At 46.3% G+C, this 27,500-nt stretch overlaps 1 protein-coding gene across 6 annotated transcripts in view; it reads left to right on the forward strand.

Moving 5' to 3' along the window:
• Nucleotides 1-27,500, forward strand: part of arhgef1 (Rho guanine nucleotide exchange factor (GEF) 1) — a 52,055-nt gene that overhangs the window by 17,176 nt on the left and 7,379 nt on the right. For 2 of the 6 annotated variants that reach the window (XM_076279882.1, XM_076279883.1), the window contains exons 4-25: nt 3,691-3,789; nt 4,712-4,754; nt 5,907-6,012; nt 7,813-7,953; nt 10,845-10,874; nt 13,123-13,222; nt 13,695-13,782; nt 14,503-14,535; nt 15,605-15,808; nt 16,023-16,164; nt 17,306-17,320; nt 18,755-18,922; nt 20,254-20,444; nt 21,238-21,384; nt 21,552-21,634; nt 21,883-22,008; nt 22,808-23,023; nt 23,407-23,481; nt 23,633-23,708; nt 24,426-24,590; nt 25,072-25,159; nt 25,828-25,950. In XM_076279882.1, the coding sequence (XP_076135997.1) occupies nt 3,691-3,789; nt 4,712-4,754; nt 5,907-6,012; nt 7,813-7,953; nt 10,845-10,874; nt 13,123-13,222; nt 13,695-13,782; nt 14,503-14,535; nt 15,605-15,808; nt 16,023-16,164; nt 17,306-17,320; nt 18,755-18,922; nt 20,254-20,444; nt 21,238-21,384; nt 21,552-21,634; nt 21,883-22,008; nt 22,808-23,023; nt 23,407-23,481; nt 23,633-23,708; nt 24,426-24,590; nt 25,072-25,159; nt 25,828-25,950 (2,459 nt within the window). Of the gene's footprint in view, nt 1-3,690; nt 3,790-4,711; nt 4,755-5,906; nt 6,013-7,812; nt 7,954-9,752; nt 10,751-10,844; nt 10,875-13,122; nt 13,223-13,694; nt 13,783-14,502; nt 14,536-15,604; nt 15,809-16,022; nt 16,165-17,305; nt 17,321-18,754; nt 18,923-20,253; nt 20,445-21,237; nt 21,385-21,551; nt 21,635-21,882; nt 22,009-22,807; nt 23,024-23,406; nt 23,482-23,632; nt 23,709-24,425; nt 24,591-25,071; nt 25,160-25,827; nt 25,951-27,500 lie in introns of those variants that run through there. The other 4 variants (XM_076279884.1, XM_076279885.1, XM_076279886.1 and 1 more) reach the window with 4 other exon arrangements.

The following is a 27,500-nucleotide window of genomic DNA, read 5'->3' on the forward strand; positions in this document are numbered from 1 at the left end:
AAACAAACAAACACTACCAGTCCCCTGGTACTAAGTCTAGAAGGAGTGTGTATCTGAACACAGACAGAATTTATTCTTTATTCTTTATTCTTTTTTTTTTTTATATAAAGACAAATAAAACATGGGTAGAATAAAGACAAATAAAGACAGATAAACATGGGTAGAATAAAGACAAATAAAACACGGGTAGAATAAAGACAGATAAAACATGGGTAGAATAAAGACAGATAAAACATGGGTAGAATAAAGACAAATAAAACACGGGTAGAATAAAGACAGATAAAACATGGGTAGAATAAAGACAGATAAAACATGGGTAGAATAAAGACAAATAAAACACGGGTAGATTCACCTAGTTAAGGGATGTTGTGATGCATTGCGTGCAAAACTGATGATGTCCCTTTGGGTTAACTGTAAGGTTTATAAGGTTTCGTCTTCGACCAACAGAAATGTGTTGCCCTTTTAAGGTAAAACTAAAGTACGTGTTTTCAGACCTTCTTTTCATTTCAACGATCTGGACTTATCTGGACCATATCAGCATTATTAATCATCATTATTGAGCCTATATTGTCCGCCCTACCCCGACAATATATTGTGCATCAACCCTGCCTCATCCACTCATTTAAACCATTTATTTACTCCAGGTATGAATACTGCCATCCGTGCAATGTCTGTAAGGGTTGAATCTGAACACTCGACTCCATTTTAGTTCCAGATCTAATTACTGGGGCATTGTCCGGGTATTGTCTGGAGGTCATGTCTGAAAAAGGCTTTAGAAATATAACCGTGGGGCTTTCCTCCCTTTGGACTCATTTAGATAGTGCCACTCCTATCAGTCCTGTTAGTCGTATTCAGATGGTCCCACTCCTATCAGTCCTGTTAGTCGTATTCAGATGGTCCCACTCCTATCAATCCTGTTAGTCGTATTCAGATGGTCCCACTCCTATCAGTCCTGTTAGTCGTATTCAGATGGTCCCACTCCTATCAATCCTGTTAGTCGTATTCAGATGGTCCCACTCCTATCAATCCTGTTAGTCGTATTCAGATGGTCCCACTCCTATCAGTCCTGTTAGTCGTATTCAGATGGTCCCACTCCTATCAATCCTGTTAGTCGTATTCAGATGGTCCCACTCCTATCAATCCTGTTAGTCGTATTAATCACCAATAGTCATGGTCATGGACCGCAGGGTAGACTTCCCTGCCATGGCTATTTAGGGCTGAAAGTTGCGCCTTGTTATAACCTGCGGGTGTGGGTATTTGTGGTTGGGTGGTTAGAACGAGAGAGGAGATTGAAAGAGAGAGAGAATGTGTGTGTTCATGCATATGGGTATAGGTGTGTGTGTGTTTAATGCGTGTACATATAGGCATTATAAGTGTGTGTTAAACCAATCCTTGCTTGTTGACCCTCCCTTGTTCATAAGATAAGCATGGGTGTCTCTCCCTTTATTTGGCATGCTTCCACAGCGAGCCCTGCCAGGTATTGTCCCTAACCCTCTCCTCTCCTCTCTCCTCATCTCGCCCGCAAACTTCTCCATGAGCGTCCTGTCCAACAGCAACCTTTGCTAGTTCATCTTCTTTGCTTGTCTGTGCATGCTCTAGCCTACCTCTCCATCCCCCGGTGGGGAATTAGCTCATGTTAGCATCCAGCAGTGTTTAAGTATTACACGCTGTATAGCCACAGATAAGTAGATCAATGGATCAATAAATCAATGGTATAACCTCTTTTCTGTGGACTCCACTCTCCTCCCCCAGGGTACTCCTATTATAAGCATGCTTTGTAATGACTGACCTAGAAGCATCCACTGAGACCGGCTTTCTTTAGTGGACTGGGGCTCCACCGTATGTTAGGATTCATCAATGTTTCTTGTACAGAGTTTTTCAAACTATGGGTTTGTCCACAACGAAGGGACTGCTGGTCCACGGAGCCAAATTCTGTCAAATTCTGTACGGTGCTTATGTCACTCAAACTGAACCAGCCGGTCTCTTTTTAAACTGAACCGCTTGTTTCCTCTGCAAGCTATTAAGGCATGACTATTGTCTATAGTGGCAACTGGGTGATAAGCAGAATAACGGCCTATGACCCTAGTCTGACATGACTGGACATCAGATCAAAGAAGTTTGAGGTAGGCCGCTATACAGGAAGGCCACTGTATTTTCGGGTCCGTTTCGGACACTCTAAAGTGATCTCAGTTCCCAAGTCCCCTGGGAGCACACTGCACCATTCACTCTCGTCTCCACTGATGCACTTCCTGGTGTCAGTGCCACTTGCAAGAAGTCTTTCTTTTTTAGAGTTCACTTCCTCATTTGATAGCACATGCTGCTCCATCCTGCTGCCTCCTCTCTGCTCCACTTCCCCATCACCATCACCACACCTAGTCATGCATGTTAGTTTACGTTAGGATGCATGCGTTTCTATGCTCCTCTGTCTCTGTGTGTGTGTGTGTGTGTGTGTGTGTGTGTGTGTGTGTGTGTGTGTGTGTGTGTGTGTGTCCGTTGCTTCCTGCCGTGTCGTCTTCGCTCTCCTCTTCTGCTCTGCTGAGTTACGCTACAGACCTCTAGGTATCTGTGGGGGTAACATACTGACATGCACTGTGTCAGTCACATGCCAATTGTACTAACAGTAAGTGTTTATATGTAACATGTAGTTTATGCATCTTAACAATAGAGACTTGTGTACGGATGATAACAGCAGTCATTGTATTTGCATTGCCTTGTCTGCTGATGAAATGACCACTTTATCCTCCAGCCACTCAGTCACTCCTGTGAAACAAACAGATTGCGCTAACAGTAAGTGATTAGTGGTATAGCAATTGGCACATCGATTGTTACAGTCGCATTAGTGTGCCATTGTTTGCTTAGAAAATTAACGTTTTCTTTCTTCTTCAGTGCAGCGTCATTATTTCAAACTGTTCAAACAGCTGATCATTGGAGTGTTTAAACTTGATCACTGGATCAAGTTTACAGTGCTGTTCTTACTCGCGAAAACATGTGTTATCATAAGTTGTAAAAATACCATGTGGTACTTTTGCATCAATGTTATTAGTTAGGAGAAATGTATACAAAATAAAATATGAAGGCACTTCTGGCTACCTCAAAGTGTCTGACAGGGCTGTGACCTAGACAGGCCTTAGACCCTGCGGTGTTAAACATTAGCTTTGTTCTCGTGAGTAATAATGAACAGCACTGAGCTGTACAGCGTGGGAATCGGTGTTAATAAAACCCACCTCCCTGTGCCACTGGCTTACAGTAGAACTGTCTGTGTGTGTTTCCTAGCTGTGTCCAGGGCCAAGTCTGCGTGTGTGAAGTGGTCTTGCTCTCTGTGTTTATATAGATGACAGCCTGGCTTTCTGTGAGCTTAAGTTGGGCGTGTGTTTGTGCACCTCTATGCTCTCTCTCTCTCTCCCTCTCCCTCTCCCTCTCCCTCTCCCTCTCTCTCTCTCGCTCTCTCTAGTCTCCCTCCATCTCTTTCTATCTCCATCTCTATCTCAGCCTCTCACTCAGTTACTATAGCCACAATACAGTTTGAGTGTTTTATTTAGCAATGTTTGTCATTGTTTTTCATCCCTTAATATCACTGCTGACTCGTACTCCATTCTCCTCCCTCCCACTTTCCTGTCTCTCCCAACACCCCTCTTTTTTTTTCTCTCTCTCTCTCTCTCTCTCTCTCTCTCCCTCTCCCTCTCTCTGCAGCTGTGCTACCTTCACGCTGACGTCTTCAGGAGTCTCAGTGCCAAAGAAACGAAGAAGCACTTTGTGGAGTTCTACAATAACTTCCTGGACAAAGGAGCAGTGAGTAGAATAGTTTTGCATCTCTCTCTCTCTCTCTCTCTCTCTCTCTCTCTCTCTCTCTCTCTCTCTCTCTCTCTCTCTCTCTCTCTCTCTCTCTCTCTCTCTCTCTCTCTCTCTCTCTCTCTCTACACCAACCCCAACACACACACAAACCCATCCTGCCTCCCTGGCGGCTCACCATCTCACTGTCATTCATGTTTTTGTCTTTGCCCCTCTTCCGCACTCTTTTTATTCCATTCTCTGCAGTCTGCACTGGCTCCCTAATGTCTTTTTTACCCAGGGTGCATTGCTCTCTCTCTGTCTGACCCCCTGCTTCCTGTGGGGGTCATGGGAACGACCCCCCACTAAAGCATAGTGGGTTGTGTTTTTCCTCCTGTCTCCTACTTTTCTTCCTCCTCTCTCTCTCTCTCTCTCTCTCTCTGTCTTTCCTTTTTGTTTCTGTTTGCTTATGGCTCTTGCCGTCGGCTCCTGGAGGCTTGAGGCGGCTTTCCTCCTGTGTGGCACCAGGCAGAGCCACAGAGTTGTCTAGTGACTCAATAGCTGCTGAGATTTCGCAGCTGTGTGTTTTCGTTCCCCTGCTTCCTGCCCCTCACTGTACCAGACATAACTCATCCACCGCCTCTATCTCTGTGCTCCTGCGCCATCTGTTGGCAGAAAAGTGGAACCACAGGGCCTTGACATTTCTACCTTTCTTAATCTGTTGAGATGTTACACATCAACATGCTGCAGTACAACCATGTCTGTAATGGCTCTGTAATGAATCACATGTAGTTTATAATCCATAAGTAAAGGAAAACTATTTTTTGCACTTTAACTATTGTCCTTTTATGGTTTTGTTTACTATTATTCTTTGTTTTTGTTTGTACAAAGCACATTGAATGAATGTATAAATAAACTTGGCCTTCTCTGCCCTCTCTTTCAGATCCTCCGCGTCAATGTGCCCCCTCATGTCTGCTATGAGCTGGGTAAGTCCCCTCTGTCTCCCACCTCTCATTTCACACTCAAACATTACAAACAGCATCACATTTCAGTCTTTCTGTGCGTTCTGGAAAATATCTTTTGTGCATGGGTATGTCCCACTCTTGGTGTGTGTGTGTGTATGATAATGTGATGAGGTCTATTGGTATGTATGCGGCACGTCTTCCCTTGCTTCTGTTTGACTAGGCTGCAAGGGCACATTCATACTAGACCGTTTGAACCCGACCCTACCCGACCGTGTTTGTTTGGACCGATGGTTTGATTACTTTTGCTAATGTGAACGCAGTCTACCAAACCCAGGTGCGGACCCGGGTTGGGACCAGGGTCCGCTAAAAACAGTGGCCTGGTGTACGCTTTGTTAGAACTGTGGTGCGGTTGGAATGCTATCCCTTCCTAACCTGGCCCTAGCCAGATGAATGTCGTTCCGCTTAGCTCCGCCTAGCTTCACTCACATCCATCTGGAACCTCTTCCATTGAGAGTGATTTCTCCAACCAACTTTATGGTTTAGCCAATCAGGACGCAGGGCGGGAGTTTCACGTAGAAGCAACTGTGAGACTGTTATCAGCGTCACTGGTTGGCTTCGATGTGAGTGGTTGAAGTAGCACGTCAATAGATGACGGACAAGTGGCTTATTCAATCATATGCAAGCATTTTTTGATTAGGTCCAGCCTTCTGAAGCAACACTTCAGTGGATCGGTTCCAGATGGATGAGTGGAGCTAGGCGGAGCGAAATTCATCTGGCTAGGGCCAGGTTAATCCCTTCCAACACCTGGAAGTAAATTGCCGTTTTTGCGACGTTGCTAAGTGATATTGGTAAATAGAAGCTATAGTACTTATGACATAAACGGATCCGGATGCACAAACTAAAATGTAATGTGAACGGAGAGCAGCTGGGTCAGGGCTAGGGGGAGTAATCGCACTCGGGTACGGTCCAGTTAAATGGACACAGCGTGAAGGCAACCTAAGACTGTTCTGTTGTGCATTGTACTTACTACCCTGTTATTGTGAGTCATTACTGTATTGGACTATTACATCCTATTGTGAAGAGATAGTCATCCCTGTCTAAGCATGCCATTATGTTTGTGTGTGCGTGTATGCTTGACTGTTTGTATTTGTGTAACTCTTCCTTTCCTGTTAGATCGCAGCAGACCAGAACTCATCCCCGAGGACCAGCAGAAGAAGTTTGCGCAGGAAGTCCAAAATGTGCAGACCCAGGAGGTCCTCCGGCAGCTGGACGACTTCAGGTGAGCTTGACCCTCTTACCTGGCCTCCCCTGCCTGTCTACACTCACCTGGAGCCTTCTGAGCAGTGAAGAGCCTTTCTTTTCCATTTCCTCCATATGACTTTAATAAGACTTTTGAGTTTAGAGGAGATTTTTATCCAGAATACATGTTGGTCATCGGGTCTATAGCAGGTTTCACCAGCAAATCATCCCTTTTTTACCCACAAAATGTTCTCTCTCCACAGAGAAAGTTTCTGTTTCGATTCTTCTCCCTCACTATGGGCATTTTTCGGCCAACAGAGAACGCGTTCTTGAACCAGTTCCGTTTGGACTTTGAACCTTTGTGCTATCTAGTGCACCAGCCCGTATCTCCACCAGTTTTGAACAGAAACAAGGATGCCTTATCAGCAGAGGGTGTTGCATGCATAAAGTGATAGTGATATGCATGAACGGGAGGATGATATGACCGTTGTCTTCTGCAGAGTAGAGTAGAGTAGAGTAGAGTAGAGTAGAGTAGAGTAGAGTAGAGTAGAGTAGAGTAGAGTAGAGTAGAGTAGAGTAGAGTAGAGTAGGGCTAGTTGACTAGTTTTGTTTACTCATGGCAACAGTTGACAGAAAATGCATGCTTTTTGCCTTCTCCCCTCTGAATGGTAGAATGACACTCCCACTCCGGTTCACTGGAAAAAAACTATTTTTTGGTTCAAGCTCCGAACCAAAGTGCCATCTGAGCAGTTTTTGTTTGGTCAGAATGCTCCAAACGGTTCAAATGTTGGTTTGCGAACGGGAAAGGAACCGGTTGTCTGTCAGTGGAAAAGGGCTATATGAGGAACCTGCATGAGGCCTTCAATTCCATCGGCCCCACCTAGCTCACCTGTCCTACATTACATCGGCCCCACCCGGCTCACCTGTCCTACGTGCGTGTCCCGGCTCACCTGTCCTACATTACATCGGCCCCACCCGGCTCACCTGTCCTACATTACATCGGCCCCACCAGGCTCACCTGCCCTACATTACATCGGCCCCACCCGGCTCACCTGTCCAACGTGCGTGTCCCGGCTCACCTGTCCTACGTGCGTGTCCCGGCTCACCTGTCCTACGTGCGTGACCCAGCTCACCTGTCCTACGTGCGCGTCCCGGCTTGCCCCTCTCCACCACTTCCCGCAGTCTTTCGACCCAGTGGAAACTGCCACTCGGGACACTTTGAGACAACAGGCCCATATGTGCGAACACAGAACAGAATGGGACATGGTTGTTTCACACCATACATAAACATACAAGACAGAGATATTTACAAACAATCTATGAAAGATTCAACATGTTTACATGTTTAAAAAAAACCTCAGGATATCGTACAACATACTCTTTCTTCCTATGCACGGTTAGCACAATAGTGAAGCTGTATCAAGATCCAAAGATGTGTCTCTTAGCGATGCACCCTAACAGTATTAATTCGTCACACCATTTCTAAAATCTTAAATCATACGTTTCATCTGATATGCAGCTCTATCAGTCATCTAGTAAATTAGTGACTTGTGACCTGAGTTTTAATCCTGAAATTCTGACTCGTATTCCTCCCCACGAATCGGCGCGTCTTTGCTAGCTTATCAGGATCTGTCTGTGTAGATCTTACGCTTTTCTCGGTGGCTTGCTCATCTGTCATGGGACTGATCTGCCATATCCATCTGTGCTAACTCCACTCACACCCTCTTTCACCTTCATCAGACTTCATCAGACGTCTCTAAAACATTACTAACGTCCCTGTGTCCTCTTCCTCCCCCTCCTTCCCCTGTGTGTGTGTGTGTGTGTGTGTGTCTGCCCACAGGCAGAAAAGGATGATGGGAATGACGCCTAACGAGCAGGAGTTGCTGGAGGTGGAGAACCACCACTCGACTGATCGCATCCCCACCGAGATGAAGGAGAAGGCTGTGGCCGAGAACCTGCTGGACAAGATGGCCGATATGCAGTGAGTCCAAACCCTGTCATGCACTGCCCAGTTGTGAGAGAGAGAGAGAGAAAGAGGGGAGAGAGAGAGACTCTTTTATTAGGCTACTCTCTAACCTCTTAAATGATTACACTTATAAATCACATGCATAAATAATTTAAATCAGCTTTAAGTTTAAAGCATCACATCATATAGGAAAAAAAAACATCACACACACACACACACACACACACACACACACACATACACACATACTCACCCATGTCACCCCATTACACTTTAAAGAATAATGTGTCCATCCTCTCTAACATCACACAGCAACCCCCGTCCCAAGAAATAAAACAATGTTTTAAACATAAATCGTTAAAAAATAAATCATTAACCAAGATAATAGTATTACATACATTACATTATATTATTTATATCTTAAGCGGAACAAGTAGCTGTTTGCTCACTGAAACTGAACGTTAGATCTTCTATGTGTGGAGGACCCAAGACACATTTTAATGATATTTTATTTTCGAGGGCTTTTGAGAGCTCCGGGCTGCCTTCGTTATCTCTCCCACTTGCAATTTCTACACGTGACCCGCAACACTCCACACATCCCCTTTCACGCAAAAAGGCATGTATACATATGGTCATGATTACTACATTACGCATGCCATGAACCGTCAAAACCGTACGATGCACACATGACCCGAACCGAGACAAGCGCACCGAACGGTTCAGATTGTTTTCATGAACCGTGCCACCCCTAAGCTGCTCACATGTTTTCATCCAGAACAGGGATTTGGACTGAAGTGTCAGTCTCTGCGGCTCCTGACTTGTTCTTGTGTGTGTGTGTGTGTGTGTGTGTTGTGGGAAAGCGGCAGTGTCGCTCTACTGAGACCCCTGTGCTGCATTGGCACTGCAATGCGCGCACACACCCACAAACGCACACACACACACACTGTTTTTTTCCCCCTCTCTCTTTCACTGTGCTGCATGCTGAGCTCCGCAAACAGTTGAGATCAGCCAAATCCAAACAGAGCGGGGCTGTGACCTTTGTGTGACCAGGCGGTCGTTGACACATACACACATGTGTGTGCATAAACACACACACACACACACACAGGTGTGCACACAGCTCCTCACAGAGCTTGCAAGCAATGTTAGTAAACATAGGCGCATGTGAGGGAAGCGAAGAAGGACAGACCCCGGACTAATGGAGAGCAGTTTGCACCCCTTATCTGTGGGTGGAACTTGGGGAGAAGAAGGAACACATGCTCACGTTGCAGACAGAGCAGCAATGGGGTTTGGCTGAGGAGAGAGAGAGAGAGAGAGAGAGAGAGAGAGAGAGGCGAGGATGGCAGTAATTTGGAGAGGCAGGAGGAGAAGGGCAGCCACTGGAACAGAGGAAGCAGGAGGGAGAGGATGGAGTCAGCACTGCCACGCTGGCAGGAAGTCGCGTTCCCCCTGGCAGACTGCCAACGCTACACACACACACACACACAGAGAGAGAGAGAGAGAGAGAGAGAGAGAGAGAGAGAGAGAGAGAGAGAGAGAGAGAGAGAGAGAGAGAGAGAGAGAGAGAGAGAGAGAGAGAGAGAGAGAGAGAGAGAGAGAGAGAGAGAGAGAGAGAGAGAGAGAGAGAGAGAGAGAGAGAGAGAGAGAGATGGAGAGATGGAGAGGGGCAGTGGATGAGAGTGAGAGAGTGGGGGTAGTGTTGATATGCGGTGGCTGGACTCTGAGACATGGGGAAGTTAATCCAGCCCTTGACCCCAGCTCTCCTCTCCAGCCCTGCAGGAGAGAGAGAGATCCAAGGCAACAAAGATGAGAAAAAAAAAAGGGATAGAGAGATGGATAGAGGCAAAGGAAGAAAGCATGTCTCGTGCATAAAGGCCGTCTCTGAAAGATCACTTCAAAGGGTACCGGTCGGGGTGACTGAAAAGAGAGACTGTTCATGCACCGTCTGTCCACCCACCCAGGCTGTGTCACCACGCTCAATTCTGCCTTGATGCCACATATTCACAGACATGTCACTCAGTCCCTCCACACTCACACAGTCGGCCTCTTCTTCCCATGCCCCCCTGCTTCTCCACGCTGGCCCATTCAACCCTGTAGCCGCAATGACCTCACGTGCGCTAGCTCTCATTGGCCAGGCTCTTGAGTTGGCCCGGGGAAAGGAGGGCAGCAATTGGCCGAGAGCTAGGGAATTCCCCTTTTTTTCCAAAAGCCCTGCCCAGCTTTTATGTTCATAGCAAAACATGAGGATCCTATTTCCATGTTCTTGCAGGCTCGTTGCATCAGACAAAAGCACGGTTAAATAGCCGCTTCCGCTGCCGGGCGGCTTTGTTTTGAGTTTGAATCCATCCGGAAGAGACAGACAGAGAGAGACAGAGCCTCAGGAGAAAAAAAGACTTGTTTTCCAGATCAGTTCAGTAGAGCAGCTTCTAAAGGGCGACTACATAGTCAATCCCGATTCATACCAGACTAGATTTTCAGGACAGTTTTATTGTACTTTTTGTGGAGTTTTGGCAGAGCGAGGAAAGTTATTTCTTCTTTATTTCGCCAACTTTGTCAGGAGTGCATGGTTTTAATGCAGCTCCACTTATTCTAGTTTTTTTGTTTTTGTTTTTTTTTTCTTCCTTTTATTTGCAAATATCAGAATATGTTCATTAGCTTGAGCTCTGAACACAACAACAACAACAACAACAACACTGCCTTCAGTTTGCGCATCAGTCAGGAAAAGATCAGCCGCTTCAGGTTCCACCGTCCGAAAACACAGTGCCTGAGCAGCCCAGAGAAAGACCGCAAAAATGAGACTTAATTTCAAACGGTAAGAGAGACAGTGGACACAGGCAAGCCTGTCCGCACTCTGTCTGTCCACTACTTGTCCTGTTGACTTATCGGCTATCTCTTCTCTCTTTCAGCCCCACGATTGTGGCAGACGAAGACAAATGGTAAGTGTGTGTGTGTGTGTGTGTTTGTAGATGTGTATGCTATCGTTTTGAATCTTGCAACAGAGCTGTTATGCAGAAGTGAAAACCACACTACATACATTTCTTGCTATTGCTGCATGTGGTTAGGGTGTGGTTTTTTTCATCTGCATTATTTAAACAGAAGTCACAAACTGTTGCTCTTAAAATTTAGAATATGTGCAAATGCATTATAATGGTCATCAACTTCCTGAATCTTGTTTGCATGCATGCATAGAAAGGTTTTTATATATGTGCGAGGAGAGTTTTAACAATGGGGTTAAGTACTGTTCTATATCGTCTGTGCATACTGCTGACCAAGCGCATGTTTGACTGGTGAAACGTGATGGTGTCAGAAAGCTGAAACCTGACGCTGGCTTTGTCCAGCTGTTCTGGGGAGTCTGCACACTTGTGCGATTCAGTCAGTGTTCCCTGAGAACTGAGGGCTGCACAGTGGGGGCCAATGCAAATGGTTCTGCCTGCTCCTTTGTTTTGTATGTGCGCTCTCTCTCTCTCTCTCTCTCTCTCTCTCTCTCTCTCTCTCTCTCTCTCTCTCTCTCTCTCTCTCCCCCTTTCTCTTTTTGTCTAGCTCTCTCTTTCTTTTTGTCATTCCCTCTCGCTTTCTTTTTGTCACTCCCAAGGTTTGCCAGATAGTCTATCTGGTCTCTCTGCAATGCACAGTCTCCTCCTCCTCATTCACTTTCAGTTTATTTAATCATATTCTCTTTTTTTCTCCTCCACTGGATCTCTGTTGCTCCACCAGATAGCCACCTCCCACCGAGAGTTTTCACCATCCTCTCTCTCCCCCATTTTTCATCCTCCCACTCTCCTCCTCCTCTCCCTTCCTCCTCCTTCATGCTGGACCACCTCCAGCTCTCCTCCCACAAATCCTTTCTGTACTGTCCATCCCTCCTGTTTGGTGCTCCTCCTCCATCAGAATGTTCCCTCCTTCATCCCTCTTCAACTCACTGCTGACTAGGGTTGCAAAGGGGCGGAACATTTCCGGAAACTTACCATGGGAAATTAAGCTGGGGAATTTTGGAAATATTCCAAATTGGAAACTTTCATGGAATTAAAGGAAATTATGGGAATTAATGGGAATTTACGGGAATTAACTGGGAATTTTGGGTAATTCATACAAACTGTTTCATATACAAACATTAACATTATGTTTTGTAATAAGCAATATGATTTGTATGTTCGTATTTTCGCTTAGCTTAGCATACAAAGCTAGCTAGCATGCTAGCAGGAATCCCATTCTCTGCCTATGGTTTACTAGTGTGCTAAACTAGCAACACTGAACTGTCCAAGATACACCACACCACTCAACAACAAAATCTGATTGGTTGGAACATTTTTCCCCCATGCATATAAACGCACCATAGGTTTCCTTTATGTCTAGCAGCCTATGCCGATTGCTGTGTGCATGTGATTGACATATGTGCAGAGTAGAAATTCGACTGAAATTGCATTAAATCAGGTTGTTTTAACTAATATTAGACTGCAAGATGGGGTTTTGTCCACTACATTTAAGTTCCCTGTTATAGACTAACTTGCCATATTAAAAATTCCCAGTTTATTCCCATTAATTCCCGTTTATTCCTGTTAATTCCCATATATTCCCGTTAATTGCCATGGAAAGTTTCCAACTTTGAAAATTCCCGGAATTTTGCAACCCTACTGCTGACTGCTCCAAACGTTTTGCTTGCTCCCTGCTCCAAACTGTTATCCATTTAAAAATTTTTAGAGAAGGGAAAACGTAGACTGCATAGATGCAATTGAAAGTCTGAAATAGACGAATGATATGCACAAAATTCACACGTGTCACGTACTATAGGTATGCCATTCACATGAAGTCTACAATGCCTTTTAGTATTTATATAAAAACTATAGTTTCCCTTTAAACAGTAAAGGATAGCAGGCTCAGTTGCATGTTCTCCCACTGGCAAACCTACTGAATGTGCCTACCTCAGACCCACCACTGTGGCATTCACCACTGCTGAACTCTGGTGCAGCTCCTTTGCTAGGGGGCTCTCCTCTCCATTCTGCACACAGTAATGCCCTCTAAACTTTTAACACCTAGTTAAAATCAAGTGCAAGTCAGGTGTGTGCAACTTATAAGATGAGTTGGAGAAGTCCTGTGTTGATTCGTGAAGGTGTGTTAGAAAGAGCCCACAGGGGGAGTTGGAGTGTGTCTTCATCCTGCGTTCTCTTCCTCTTCCTCCACCCTCAGCTCTGCCATCTTTGCGTCTGTGCTGTACTACATGAAGCACCTGGGGGTGAAGACCAGGGCCACAGACAGCAAGAAGTCTCGCGGATTCTTCCGGAAGAGGGTGAGGCCCCTCTCTATTCTGCTATATAGGCTTACTGTATTCTTTACCACTCTTATGTCGGCAGCCTTCGCCTTGTGGTTTGTTTGAATTTCACACAGTACTGTACAATGACAATGCACATTGATGATCTTTTTATCTGTATCTGTGGTCACTCTGAGAACTTAAAGGTTTCCGCTGTGCACCACTAGTTCCCTTTTTTTAAATCGAGCAGTTGATTGGGCCAAAGAGTTCCGACAGTGTGTACGAGCTCTCAGAATATCTTGAGATAAGTTGATGGTGTGATCAACTATTAAGCTGTGTTTGAATTGTTGTTCATTCATTTTCATTGCAAAGCATCAGCTCAGATTTGAACGGTTATTTGACTATTTTTTTTTTTTTTTTTAAACTGTCCACGTCAGTGCGCGAGGAATGTCTTGATTTGATGTGCTTAGCTCACCAATATGACACATGTTGCCATTGTGACTTGTTGCAGGCGAAGAAAGAGGAGCCAAAGCTGCCCAAGCCAAGGGGAGGATTACCCAGCATCCTCCGGGAGGCCGGCAGCTGGATAGGCGGGGGCAGTACGTATAGCACCAACCCCACACCCCCCTCGGGCGAATGCTTTAACCCCTCACCCCCCCCGCCCTTCTCCCCACCCACCCAACATCCATAAAGTATCCACATGCAGGCCTTCCACGCAGGATTCTCACCACACATCCCATAGGGACAGGCCATGGCCATCCACACTCATTACCAAACCCAGCCCAGGTTGTTCTAGTCTGTCAGCTGTCTCTGTGCCATCTTTGGTGAGAGCTGCAGAACTAATCCCCAGATGAAGTGTCAGTAATGGAATGCTAGATCTGATGAAAGCACAAGCCATCAATCATTGTAATGTAGTAGTAGTAGTAGTTGTAATGTAATGTAATGTAATGTACTATAATGTAATGTAATAGATTCTTATTGTAGCTGCATGAGTTTATGTTAAATGCTATAAACTGTAACTTTGTACTACAGTCATATTTAAAGACTCCAAGTGTCCTTCCTCATAAAATGTTTATATTAGATAATTATTCACAGTAATAAAGGTGCTTCGATATGCTTTAGATATGCTAGTACAACACATTATTTTCCCTTAAGTAATAGAGGCCCACTGTAGGTATTTAGTAAAATTGTGTCACACTACATACTTTAGCATAAAACCTAGGCACTGCCATGTGTTTCTTGGACTGTAAATTGTGTTGCTGGGTTTGCTGAACAATTGTGAGGAAACACGTTTGTCTCGTCATGTTTTCTGCTTGCAGGTGATATCAAACCACCTAAATTGGACAACGAAGGTACCACAGCCTGACAAAATATTGTTCACTTCTCTTCTTATTTCCCCTCCAAATTAGTCACTCCCTTTTACTAATCAAAGCAGTTGCATGTGTGCATGTACCAGATCAGTCCGTGGGCATTGGGTAGTGATAAGAAAGGCTGGATCTTTGTGGTGCTGTCGAGTTTGTGGCATGTTTCTCTCACAGATGCAATTCTACAAGGCAAGGACGCTGACAGTACAACCGAGCGCAGTGGACCAATTTAAAAGTCTGTAATGAGGAGGCACATAGAGAAGCCCAATTAGACATACAAAAAAGTGAAAAGAACACTTTAAGTTAGATGGCGTTCTCATCTTCATACAGGCACAAACAAAATGTGCTCATCAGTGAAAGAATTAGCCAGCTGTCGAATCCACAGCACTTTCTGTCTGTCAGTGTCTGACAGTGTCTGAAGGATCTTGGGTCTGAGGCCCTCAAACTTTCTCCCCTTAGGAAGACTAACTCTCCTTTCGATCACAGATCACTCCTAGTTCCACCCTTCATACTCTTTCGGTCCCTCCATCTCTTCCCTCTAGCTTTCTCTCCATCTCTGGTCATCCCCTTACCCTCTCTTTCCTCTAGCTTTCTCTCCATCTCTGGTCATCCCCTTACCCTCTCTTCCCTCTAGCTTTCTCTCCATCTCTGGTCATCCCCTTACCCTCTCTTCCCTCTAGCTTTCTCTCCATCTCTGGTCATCCCCTTACCCTCTCTTCCCTCTAGCTTTCTCTCCATCTCTGGTCATCCCCTTACCCTCTCTTCCCTCTAGCTTTCTCTCCATCTCTGGTCATCCCCTTACCCTCTCTTCACTCTAGCTTTCTCTCCATCTCTGGTCATCCCCTTACCCTCTCTTCCCTCTAGCTTTCTCTCATTCTTGTAGTCTCTTTGTCTCTGCTTAGAATGATCGTAGTTTACCTCTACTAATGTTGGTGGGAGGGTACTGTGCCCTTTTGTAGGTGGGAGAATGAAACCATGTGTCAGCTCGTCATCTTTTGTTCTCCTCCTGGCTCCCCTTTCATCTCTCTCTCTCTCTCTCTCTCTCTCTCTCTCTCAGGTGATAAGGATAAGGGGTCACATGAGCGTAAAGGGTCCAGCGGGAACGCCCCCTCCCGTGGGGCGGCTCCAGATGCGAGCTCGGCTCCGTTCCATAGCCGCAAGTCGGGCTCCACAGGCTCCAGCAGCCAGGCGGGGTCGGAGGTCAGCGAGGCGTCCAACATCATCAACATCAGCATCACCTCCAGCCCTGACAGTGAAATCGGTGAGGAGGATTGTGGGGAATGGAGTTTGATGGGTTTGGTTAATTTGGTTGAACAGTAATTTGGTTGATTAGTTTTGAATAAAGTCCAGAATGATTTGTGGAGCTCTCCCTACATGTTTTGGCTTAAGAGCAGGAGTGGCTGTGATCACTTTAGATAGTTTGTGGACGTTTGTAGTTTGTTTGTTGATCATGGTGTGTGGTGTATCTTTCTCAGGGCCGACCAGCAGTCGCTCCGACTCCCAGTCTGTGTCTGAAGGGGGCGAGGTGTCTCCTGCCAGCCAGCCAGGGGCCTGTCTCTTTGACAGCGCTGGCCCCACTGGCGAGACCACTGCGGAAGAGTCCCAGGACAAAGACAGGTGAGACGCTGAGACAGACAGAAGGCAGAGAAAAGGGCAGGGCTTAGAAAAGACTAACTAGCCTCACTAGCCAGCCCAGCATTATTATTATTATTATTATTATTATTATTAGACAAAGCATTATTGTTTATTTAATTAGACAAATTCCTATTCACCAAAGACTTGTGACTGTGCTGACTGAGGGAGCGTGGTAAAACTCCCCAGTTCTATGTCTGGGCCAAGGGAGCGTGGTAAAACTCCCTTAGCGCTGCATCCTGCTGTGTGCCCCTGCTCTTGCTGCTGCTAGCAGCGCTAACTGGCCCTTCCCAGGCAACAGAGTTCCCCAGGCAACAGAGCCCGCCCACCCGCCCCCCGGCCTCCAACCACGTCCACACTGCGGCTCTCGCTCCTCTCTTTCCCTCTTTTTGTCTCTGCTTCCCTTGTTTTGTCCTCTCTTCTCCTTTACTTCTGCTTTGTCTCGTCCTGCCCTGTCTCACATTTCTGTGTGTTCCGTGTGCAAGTAGAGGTGCTACTCTTTGGTCAGCATTAGCTTCTGTTGCCCGGTCCTGGGTCCTAAGCAGTGTTGATGTTTTAACTAGCGGAAGCTTCTATCTGTGTTGTCTTGTTCATGGTGTTTGTTGCTGCCTAGCCCCCAAGGCTATAGTCTATAATAGAGCTTTGGTGTCCAGTCATGTCTTGCTTCAGAAAGGTCTAGAAAAAATGCTTCTAAATAAATCCACCAGCTGAATGGGTTATTAGCACCTGGTGTAGTAAAGGCCTTTGTATAGATCAACTTCCAAATTTAAATGGAGTGGTTATGCTGGTGAAAAAAAAAGGCTGAAGTTCTGACTTTGGCAATGGTAAATAGCATCAAATAATAGCATAGCATTTGTGAGCGCTGCTCATTTGAAGCTTTGAGCCTGGGCTGGGATGTGTCGTGCAGCATATGTTGGTGCTGTTGCCATGTGCTTAGCTGTGCCCAGTCATGCTTTGATTTGTTCTGTAATGGTTTCCTGCTCCTCAGGCTGTGCTAAGATGGTTTGTTAGCTCTTCTGCGCTGGTGTGAGGCAGGGCAGAGGTGTGCGTGTGTGTGTGTGTGTGTGCGCGTGTGTGTGTGTCTGTGCATGTTGGTGTAACTGAATGCTGTCCCATGTTTTTACAGATGCAAAATCAACAGGTGGGTCTTCAGTACAGCTCTGTGGATACATCCTACGCCTGACACACACACACACACACTTACACACTCACCCTTCTAATGGATTGGGCATACTGTATCTGTATAATAAGCATAGACTCAGACACGTAGTTTAAACAGTTTTGTGCTTCTTTCTATTTTTATGCAGTCCACTTTGTTCAGTCTAATCCCACTACTGACCCTCAAGTAAGCACTTCATCCACAATAAAAATCCAAAATTTATCTTACACTAAATGTTAAAATGTCTTTCACACTAACACTGACACATCTTCACATCCACACACACACACACACACACACACCTCACTCACTCACTCACTCACTCACTCACTCACTGCATGGCTAAGTATGCGCTCTCCGTTGGTGTGCTAATGGAGATGCTGGCTCTGGATGGAGGTCCACGGCCCCCTCCTGCAGTCTTGTGATATGACAGGAACTGTGCGTGAGATTGGAGCGCCAAGTGGCTCCATTAAGTCCATGATCCTCAGGCTTGGTAACAGTAAGGTGCTGAGACTGGAGCCTTAATTGCTTCTCTTTAGTTAATGTGGACACAGCAGGAAGGAGTCTGTTGTTGATTGCATCGGTGTCTTTTATGAGACAGAGCTGAGGAGACAGTAGAGGTCCAGGCTGATAGAAATCTATGAAACTCCGTTGGTAATTGTTGAGACTTAACAGGTTTTGTGTCAAACTTTCTCTTTTTCAATTCTTCTTCATGTCACTCTCTCCTGTTTTGGTTTTTATTGGTCTTCTGTCTTTCGTACTGTTTTCTACCTCCTCTTCCGCTGAATCTCTCTCAATTCGTCTGTCTCTCCTCCTCTTCCGCTGAATCTCTCTCCATTCTTCTGTCTCTCTCCTCCTCTTCCGCTGTCTCTCTATCAATTCGTCTCTCTCTCCTCCTCTTCCGCTGTCTCTCTATCAATTCATCTGTCTCTCTCCTTTTCTTTCTGTTTATGATCAATTCTTTCATTTATCACTTCCACTCCTGTCTTTTCTCCCCTCCCCTGTTTCCCTCCTTTCAATCTTGTTTTTTTTTTACTTTCGCTCTAATACCTTATCCTCCTCATCTGCCTCATCCTCTGTCTTCTGTTTCATTTTTTCTCTCTTTTTTCTCGTTTCTATTCTGTCCTGTGGCCTCCCTCAAACTGCTCCCCTTCCATCTTTTTCACATCCTTTCCCCTTGTTCTGCTCTCCTCCCCATCCTCTCCTCCTTTCTTCTCCTCTCCCTTTCCTCCTCGTACTCCTCCTTTACCCCTCTCCCTCTCCTCCTCCTCCTCCCTCCTTTCTTCTCCTCTCCCTTTCCTCCTCTTCTTCTCTTCTCATCTCCCCCTCTCCCTTTTCTCCTCCTCCTTTCTTCTTCCACCCTCCTCCTCCTCTCTCCTCCTCCTCCTCCCCCGGGTGTCCTGGTGTGTCCCTCAGGAGCGTGAAGCGCAGTCAGAGCACATGTGTGGAGCGCCGGCCGTCACGCCGCAGGACCTCGGCCCGCCAAAAGCAGTCGCGCTCCCGCAGCGACGTGGACCTGCAGACGGCCGCCACCTCGCCTGCCACCTCCCACCCCCCCTCACCCTCCCCCATGCTCCGGCTCCCGTAAGGCAGCCTAACGCACACAACACACACACACACACACACACACACACACACAACACACACACACACACACACACACACACACACACACACACTTACTTACAGACAGACAGACAGATAGATAAACAAACCAAAAAGATATTGGATAAATATGAACACTTAGGTAGAAGTAATATACACACACAAGTAGCATACAAGCTCACTTATGTGTGAATGCAGAAACACTTCCACCCGCACATGCACATGCACATGCCCATACAAATCCACATAGAGCAGAAGCCAGCACAGCACATGCCCATACAAATCCACATAGAGCAGAAGCCAGCACAGCACATGCCCATACAAATCCACATAGAGCAGAAGCCAGCACAGCACATGCCCATACAAATCCACATAGAGCAGAAGCCAGCACAGCACATGCCCATACAAATCCACATAGAGCAGAAGCCAGCACAGCACATGCCCATACAAATCCACATAGAGCAGAAGCCAGCACAGCACATGCCCATACAAATCCACATAGAGCAGAAGCCAGCACAGCACATGCCCATACACATCCACATAGAGCAGAAGCGCCAGCACAGCACATGCCCATACACATCCACATAGAGCAGAAGCCAGCACAGCACATGCCCATACAAATCCACATAGAGCAGAAGCCAGCACAGCACATGCCCATACAAATCCACATAGAGCAGAAGCCAGCACAGCACATGCCCATACAAATCCACATAGAGCAGAAGCCAGCACAGCACATGCCCATACAAATCCACATAGAGCAGAAGCCAGCACAGCACATGCCCATACAAATCCACATAGACCAGAAGCCAGCACAGCACATGCCCATACAAATCCACATAGAGCAGAAGCCAGCACAGCACATGCCCATACAAATCCACATAGAGCAGAAGCCAGCACAGCACATGCCCATACAAATCCACATAGAGCAGAAGCCAGCACAGCACATGCCCATACAAATCCACATAGAGCAGAAGCCAGCACAGCAGTGCCTCACTGACTCTCATCTTTGGTCATGGGCTTGTGGATTACCCACTGAGCACCTCCAAGTCCAGAGCACACTAACAGCCCCACAGCCTTGCTGACATGCCAGCCTGACTGACCCTCACTAACCGCAGATTGGCTGCATGGTCAGTACTGACAGCACTCCCTCCTTCCTGCCCCTTATGGTGCGCCACATATTCGATTCTGAGACCCAGGAATGGGTTTTGGGAGTGACATACACTGTTGTCCATTGATGGGACAAGTGTGCCTTTCTATGGTAAGATGGTTGCCATTGTCCTCATTCCCTGGTCTCTTTTTGCGCCCCCCAGTGTCGACGGAGGCCTGGCCCCACCCGAGGTGGCTCCCGCTGGGCCAGCCGCTCCCTCTCCTCAGCATGAGGAGCTGGACCCCCGCATGGCAGATCTGGAGCAGGATCCACCCAACTGGAGGGAGCAGGCCGCAGCTGACGCCCTGAAAGAGCTGAGCAAGAAGGAGATGAAGAGGCAGGAGGTCATCAACGGTGAGGAAGGGGAAAAAAATCCTACTCACAATGGGAGTCCAGAGATGTGGTCAGAAATGATCAGAACCAAGACAGACGGACGAAGCTACTTATGCCATCACAGCGGTGTAGTCAGAAATTATCAGAAAGAGTGAGAGACCATAGTCTGACATGAGAGATAAACCAACAGACCAATATACAGACATGTAGTCAGAAATAAACCAACAGACCAATATACAGACATGTATAGAGAAATAGACTAACCTAGCGTTCATGGGCATTGGAAAAAACTTTTTCCCCAGTGAAAACTTCATCATTCATGTCACGTAATGTGTGAGTCAGAGGTCGGAAACTGGGGCTAGATTTTGCTAACAGAGTTGCCCAGTTAGGGGCTCGTCATCACTTTTGTCGTCACGTTGTAGTTTGTTTGTAGTCCATGTGGCCTTTCATGTCCAACAGTTTTAATGTGAACTTGGAAATGTGCCTTTTTTGTCACTTGAAAGCTGCATATCTTTCTTTCACAAGCGTCTTACACTATATTTTAAGCAAATAAAGTTGTTTATTTAGGATTAGTGAGCGTATGTTTAAACCTTTGCTGTGGCATCCGTGTTCGTCACACATTCTGACGGCAAAGCACAAAGCAACACTCGCTCTGGGAAAAACAAAGTAATCACGGGGGCGGTCCTTGTCATTCCCAGGTGCCATGAATGCACCATAAGCGAGATGTAGTCTGCTTAGTCACTTCACCTCCCTCTTGCTAACTTTACACGGTCACTCTTTCTCTCTTCTCTCTCTCCTCTCTCTGCCCCCTCAGAGCTGTTTGTGACAGAGCATGCTCACGTGCGCAAGCTGACTGTCCTGCAGATGGTGTTTGCGCGGCCCATGGAACGGGAGGGCCTCATGACCCCCGAGGAGGTGGCGGCCATCTTCCCCGGCCTGGACGACATCATCGAGTTGCACAGTGAGTGTATGAGTCATAGCCAGCCAGCACAAACTTAAGAGTGGCCCCTCATGATCCGTTGGCCCTAATGCTAGAACAGTCAGTCGTGTGGAAATGTGTCAGGTTGGTTTCTCTGTAGGTGTTTTCAAGAGCAGTCCTTTCTAACCCAGAATGCTTTGCGTTGCCAGATGCTTTCTATGAGAATTTGAAGATACTTCGTCAAGAGGACGGCTACATTGTCAAAACCATCGGCCCCACACTCCTGAACAGAGTGAGTAGAGCTCTAGAGTGTGCTCTACGCACACATATTGTATGTATTAGGGCCGACTAACGCTTATTTTCTGGATAAATCGATTAGTTGTTTGATTGATAAAATGTCAGGAAATGGTGAAAGAATGATGATCAGTGTTTCCCAAAGCCCAACCTCTGATGCCTCTCTCTCTCTCTCTCCCTTCTCTCTCTCTCTCTTTCTCTCTCTCTCTCTCTCTCTCTCTCTCTCTCTGTGCGTTCCCCTCTCAGTTCAGTGGTGCGGAGGGTGAGTGGTTCCAGAAGCTCACATCACGGTTCTGCAGCCACCAGACCTGGGCTCTGGAGCAAATCAAGACCAGACAGAGGAAAGACATTCGCTTCAACACCTTCATCCAGGTAACACACCTGACACACACCAATGCTTACACGCACACAGATGCTTGCGGGCAGGAGAATTAGGGGTCTGCAGAAGCTCCGTATGCTCACAGATCTTCTAATTGCAGTACAAAGCTGAAATCTCAGTTGGTTTGCATATACTTAGTAATATTTGAGCATGCTATCATGCTACTAGAATGTGTCAGAGTCCTTGCATACACATACAGGTGTTTGTATCATGAATAATGCATCATTGTGGAAACATGCATGGAACACATGAGTGTATGAATGTATTAATGAATGCATTTGTGAATATAAGTATAAGTATATATACTCTTTTGATCCCGTGAGGGAAATTTGGTCTCTGCATTTATCCCAATCCGTGAATTAGTGAAACACACTCAGCACACAGTGAAAACACAGTGAGGTGAAGCACACTCTAATCCCGGTGCAGTGAGCTGCCTGCAACAACAGCGGCGCTCGGGGAGCAGTGAGGGGTTAGGTGCCTTGCTCAAGGGCACTTCAGCCGTGCCTACTGGTTGGGGTTCGAACCGGCAACCCTCCGGTTACAAGTCCGAAATGCTAACCAGTAGGCCATGACTGCCCCCGTGGTGTAAATGTGGTGTAAATGCATGTACAGTATACAAATATGCATGATTTGGTGATATGATGTTTCTGTGTGTGTGTGTGTGTGTGTGTGTGTGTGTGTGTGTGTGTGTGTGTGTGTGTGTGTGTGTGTGTGTGTGTGTGTGTGTGTGTGTGTGTGTGTGTGTGTGTGTGTGTGTGTGTGTGTGTGTGTGTGTGTGTGTGTACATTTCAGGAGGCGGAGAGCAGGCCTCAGTGCAGACGGCTGCAGCTGAAGGACATCATCCCCATCGAGATGCAGCGTCTGACCAAGTACCCGCTGCTGCTGGAGAACGTGGCCAAGAGCACAGTGGACAACGACGAGCGGCAGAAGATCGAGCAGGTGGCCGAGTGCTGCCGCAAGATCCTCAACCACGTCAACGAGGAGGTCAAGAGCATGGAGAATCTGCTGGTGAGTACACCCATGCACATGCACACGCACACACACGCTCACGCACACGCACACACACACGCACACACACACACGCATGCACACACGCATGCACACAGTCAGATACATGCAAGGATTACTTACTCACACATACAGTGTATTCATGTAGTCGTCTGGTAAGCAGACACACATGATTACACACTCACACCTTCTTACACTTTCACAGATGAAGCAAGGATTACATACAAATACATCCAGTGTACTCATGTCGTGTTGTCAGAGAGTGTTTGAAATGTCCAGGATGATGGACGCTATACTGGCTACCCTTTACTTACTGATAGATAACCTGTTCAGTGTCTGTGTCAAGAATACATTGAGTTAATCTTCTTGTGGTTTTATTCCAGACATTGAAAGACTACCAGCGCAGGCTTGACACCTCTGGACTCAAGCCCAGCAATGAGCTCTATACTGAGTACAAGGTGAGGTCGGCGCAACCATACCTCCACATTCACATCCACCCACAGTAGATTTCCCACCGATACATAGGCATGTGGAGATGTAGTCGATGCGTTTTGCTCCAGGCTGACTTATTTGCCCCTCTTATCTTCCTTTCTCATCACTCTTTCTCAGAGTATTGACCTGACGGCCAGGCAGATGCTGTTCGAGGGCCCCCTGATCTGGAGGGTGACCAAGGAGAAGGCTTTAGGTATGGGTGCCTTTACCAAGTCGCTCCTTAAGGCTGGGATCACATCAGCCAGCGGCAAGCGGCAGCGGCAAACGTAACGCAACGCTCAGACCATAATACGTTTTATCTTGTTCCTAAGCAACACAAACGGTTTGTCAATTGAATTCGCTCGTGTTGCGCTTAGAAAGTTGAACCAAGTTCAACGCTCAGCTTGTTCAATGCTAGCGTTACGCCAGCGTTGCCACCGTTGCGCTGCCGAACCATAGAGAACAATAGGAAACCTGCCACTTGCCGCTGGCTAATGTGATCCTCGCCTAAACCACTGACCCTCCGTCAGCCTCTTTGGATAATGTTCCCAGCATGCCATTCACAGTGTACTGTATCAGTGTCACACACACTTCTCTCTGACTCTGTCTTTGCACCCATATTCTTGTCCTTCCTCACCATCTCTCCTTCACTATTTGTCTCTCTTCTCTTTCTATTTTTTTTCTCTTCTTCCCTGTATTCCTCTTATTTTTTTTCTCTTCTTCCCTGTATTCCTCTTCCTTGCCCCTTTTACCCCTGTGCCTGCCTCCATCCTTTCCTACCTCTCTCTCACATTCTCTCCATTTTTCTCTTCCCCTCTTTCTGTTCTCCCCCTTTTTTGCCCCACCCCTGATCTGCCCCTCTCTCTCTCTATCTCTCTCTCCCCCTCTCTCTCTCTCTCTCTCTCTTTCTCTCTTTCTCTTCCTGTCTCAGAGGTGCAGTGTGTGTTGCTTGGAGACCTGCTGGTGCTGCTGCAGAGGCAGGACGATAAGATGGTGCTCAAGTGTCAGAGCAAGAGCAATGTGGTGCAGGAGGGCAAGCAGATGCTCAGCCCCATCATCAAGCTGGAATCCGCCTTCCTCAGGGAGGTGGCCACAGGTGTGTGTGTGTGTGAGTGAGTGTGTGTGTGTGAGAGAGAGATGTTGGAATGCTGGGGGGGCAATTCCATGGAAAATTACATTTTTTGTAACATCCATAACGCCAATAAAATGTGATGGTATGGTATGATGTGAATGATTACATGAAATTTGAGCATTTGCTATTTTTGGCTGATGAATGTAAATGAGAAAAAATGCACAAAAAATTAATGTTATCATTCACATCATACAAATGCCAAGGCATTTCACTGGCATTATGGATGTGACCAAAAGTCCATTTTCCGTGGAATTGCCCTGGGGCAAGGCTGCCCACAGCTGAGACACTAGTAATAGTGTGGATGGATTCGTTTACTCATTTATTTAGCCTACCAGATAGTCTTTAACTGCTTATTAATGAGTATAGTATCTCAACTTCTTGTCACACAAGCTCAAAATCAGTCCTGCTGTCGGTCACTTATTTCCTTTCTCCATCTGTGTGTCAGATCGCAAGGCGTTCTACGTGATCTTCACCTGGGAGAGCGGTGCACAGATCTACGAGCTGGTGGCCCAGTCCAGCCAGGAGAGGAAGAAGTGAGTGAGGGGACAGAAGGAGAGGAGGAGAGAGATGGGGTGGACAGGGGAGGAAGGGAGGAGAACCGGAGGGGAGAGGAGGAGGAAGGGAGGAGGGGAGGTGAGGAGAAGGAAGTGGGCGAGAACAGGAGAGGAGGAGGTGGGTTGAGGAGGTGATGAGAGGAGAGTAGAGGTGGTGTCTGTCCATCTTTACTCTTTAACATTCAGACAAACATTTAACATTCATTTAAATGTCATTTCACTGCTGTTTAAACCCCTTGGAAGTTTGGCAACGGGCGTCAATGGGAACCTTCCCAGGTGGACCTGCAAAGCAATTTCAAGTTTGCTAACCGGTTCGTCTGGTTCACCCAGGCTATCATGAATGTGCTTAAAATATGCCAATGAGCTGACTGGAATTCCTGCTGGTGCTTTGCCAAGGCATTCACTACTCTAAGGGAGATCAGTTTACAGTGAGCCCACAAACATATTAAAATAGCCTACTGTATTCTGAGTGGCTTTGGATAAAAGCCTTCTCTATGTGAGCATAAAGCAAGTCAAATCACCATATTTAGATAACAGATGCACCAGTAAGTGGTGATGAGTGGTGGAAGCGAGAAGAAAAGGATTGACGTTTTGCTGCACTATAATAGGCTCTGTTGGCTGTCACTCAAGTGGTATCTCCTTTGCAGTTGGACAGAGATGATCAAGTCGGCGGTGGACAACTTCAAGACCAGCGGAGGGCCAACCCTGGAGAGGGGGCGATTTCCTAGTCTGGTCCCAGGCAGCGGCGCCGGACCCTGCAGCCCCACAACGTATGTGTGTGTGTGTGTGTGTGTGTGGTGGTGTATCTAGAGGTCTGTCAAATGTATGTTTTTCCTTGTAATTCATAGGCCTTCTATACTCTATACCAGGGCATTACACGGACCGGACAACAGTTGTTATATTTCTGACAGACCGGTGGTAGGGACGTTGGTAGTATTTTGCGAGCAAGGGTGTGGATCATATTAGCGGAGGTCCAGGGGTTTCTCCACCGTGAGAATGTTGAAATTCTGGTTGTTAAATACACCATTTTAACACCGTTTGGGAGGGGCAGAAATACCTTTACATAGCAAGCAGGGCCCGTCTTCTGCCGAGACTCAGGTGACATGAACATTGGCTACCTGCATAAGGTTATCACTTCAGTACTTGACTCTACCCTGCATGGAGACATTTTTCACATTGACAATGGAGATGTTAGCAAAAGTATAGCTTTTGGTTAACGGAGGTGCAGATCATCTTCCTAATTAATTTCTTTGCGCAACAGCCCACATTATACGTTCACTCCAGCGTGACGAGTGAAATAAATGTTTTTTATAGCTGTCATCGCCATAGGCGGTGAATTAGTCTATCCAAATGCTATGCTGTTTTCATGGACAGCTACAGGAATCCACTTCATTTGTTGTTCGAGCGCTTTGGGTTGCACTTTGTGCATATAAAAATGCTCTATATAAATAATTGTCACTTGAGTTGACTTTAAATATTGTTGCTTCTAGCCTAACAGCGAGTGGTTCAGTTTGTCAGTTTTGCGCAGACGCGTATACACATTGAATGGGCATTCATACCACTACCCCCTAATTTTATGCCTCTATATTTGATGACACCAAATTAAGAAGTATTTCTTGATTGGGGAAACATTTAGTTTTCTTTCAGTCTCCAGTTCCATAACACCAGGTCCAACAACACTAGGACCAGCTTTGGGGACTAGGGGTGAACGATTTTGGAAAAAAATCTAATTGCGATTTTTCTCACCAATATTGCGATTGCGATGCGAAATGCGATTATTTTTAAGCTCTTTATCTTCTGTCTTATTCAACGAAGACAAGCAATATATTATTCTATAGTATGACCAACACAAAATTAGATAGGTTAAACATAAACTTTTCTTTCCTGGAGCCCAGACCTATGTTATGATGGCATTAGGTCATTGAATAAGATTGATAAATGAAATATTTTTTATTTAACTATTTTAGTCACATTAGTAGACCTATATTTGTTGAACTTCCAGCCTTGTAAACATTTAATGATTCTGATACGTTTCTATTTTGTTTCTATTTCATGTAGATATGATCTTCTTTCGTTAGTTAAAAAATAGGTCTACATGTAGTGGCACTGACACGGCTTCTCCTTGTCCTGTGCTCTCCATACGCGCACACACACACACACACACACACACAAACACCCGCTCCTCTCCTCTGTAGGCTACTTGCACGTGAATCGGAACAAACTACTGTATTCTAGATTGTTGTAGCGCAAATAAATGCGGCCGAATGACCGTTCGGCTAGGTGTTAACCAAAGGTTAGGGTTAGGGTTAGCAGCGCAATA

The sequence above is a fragment of the Alosa pseudoharengus genome, unplaced genomic scaffold, assembly GCF_046254945.1.
Source record: "Alosa pseudoharengus isolate Yale_2024_CS ecotype anadromous, Long Island Sound unplaced genomic scaffold, YU_APseudo_1.1 YU_APseudo_1.1_scf_12, whole genome shotgun sequence".
Classification (NCBI taxonomy): domain Eukaryota; kingdom Metazoa; phylum Chordata; class Actinopteri; order Clupeiformes; family Clupeidae; genus Alosa; species Alosa pseudoharengus.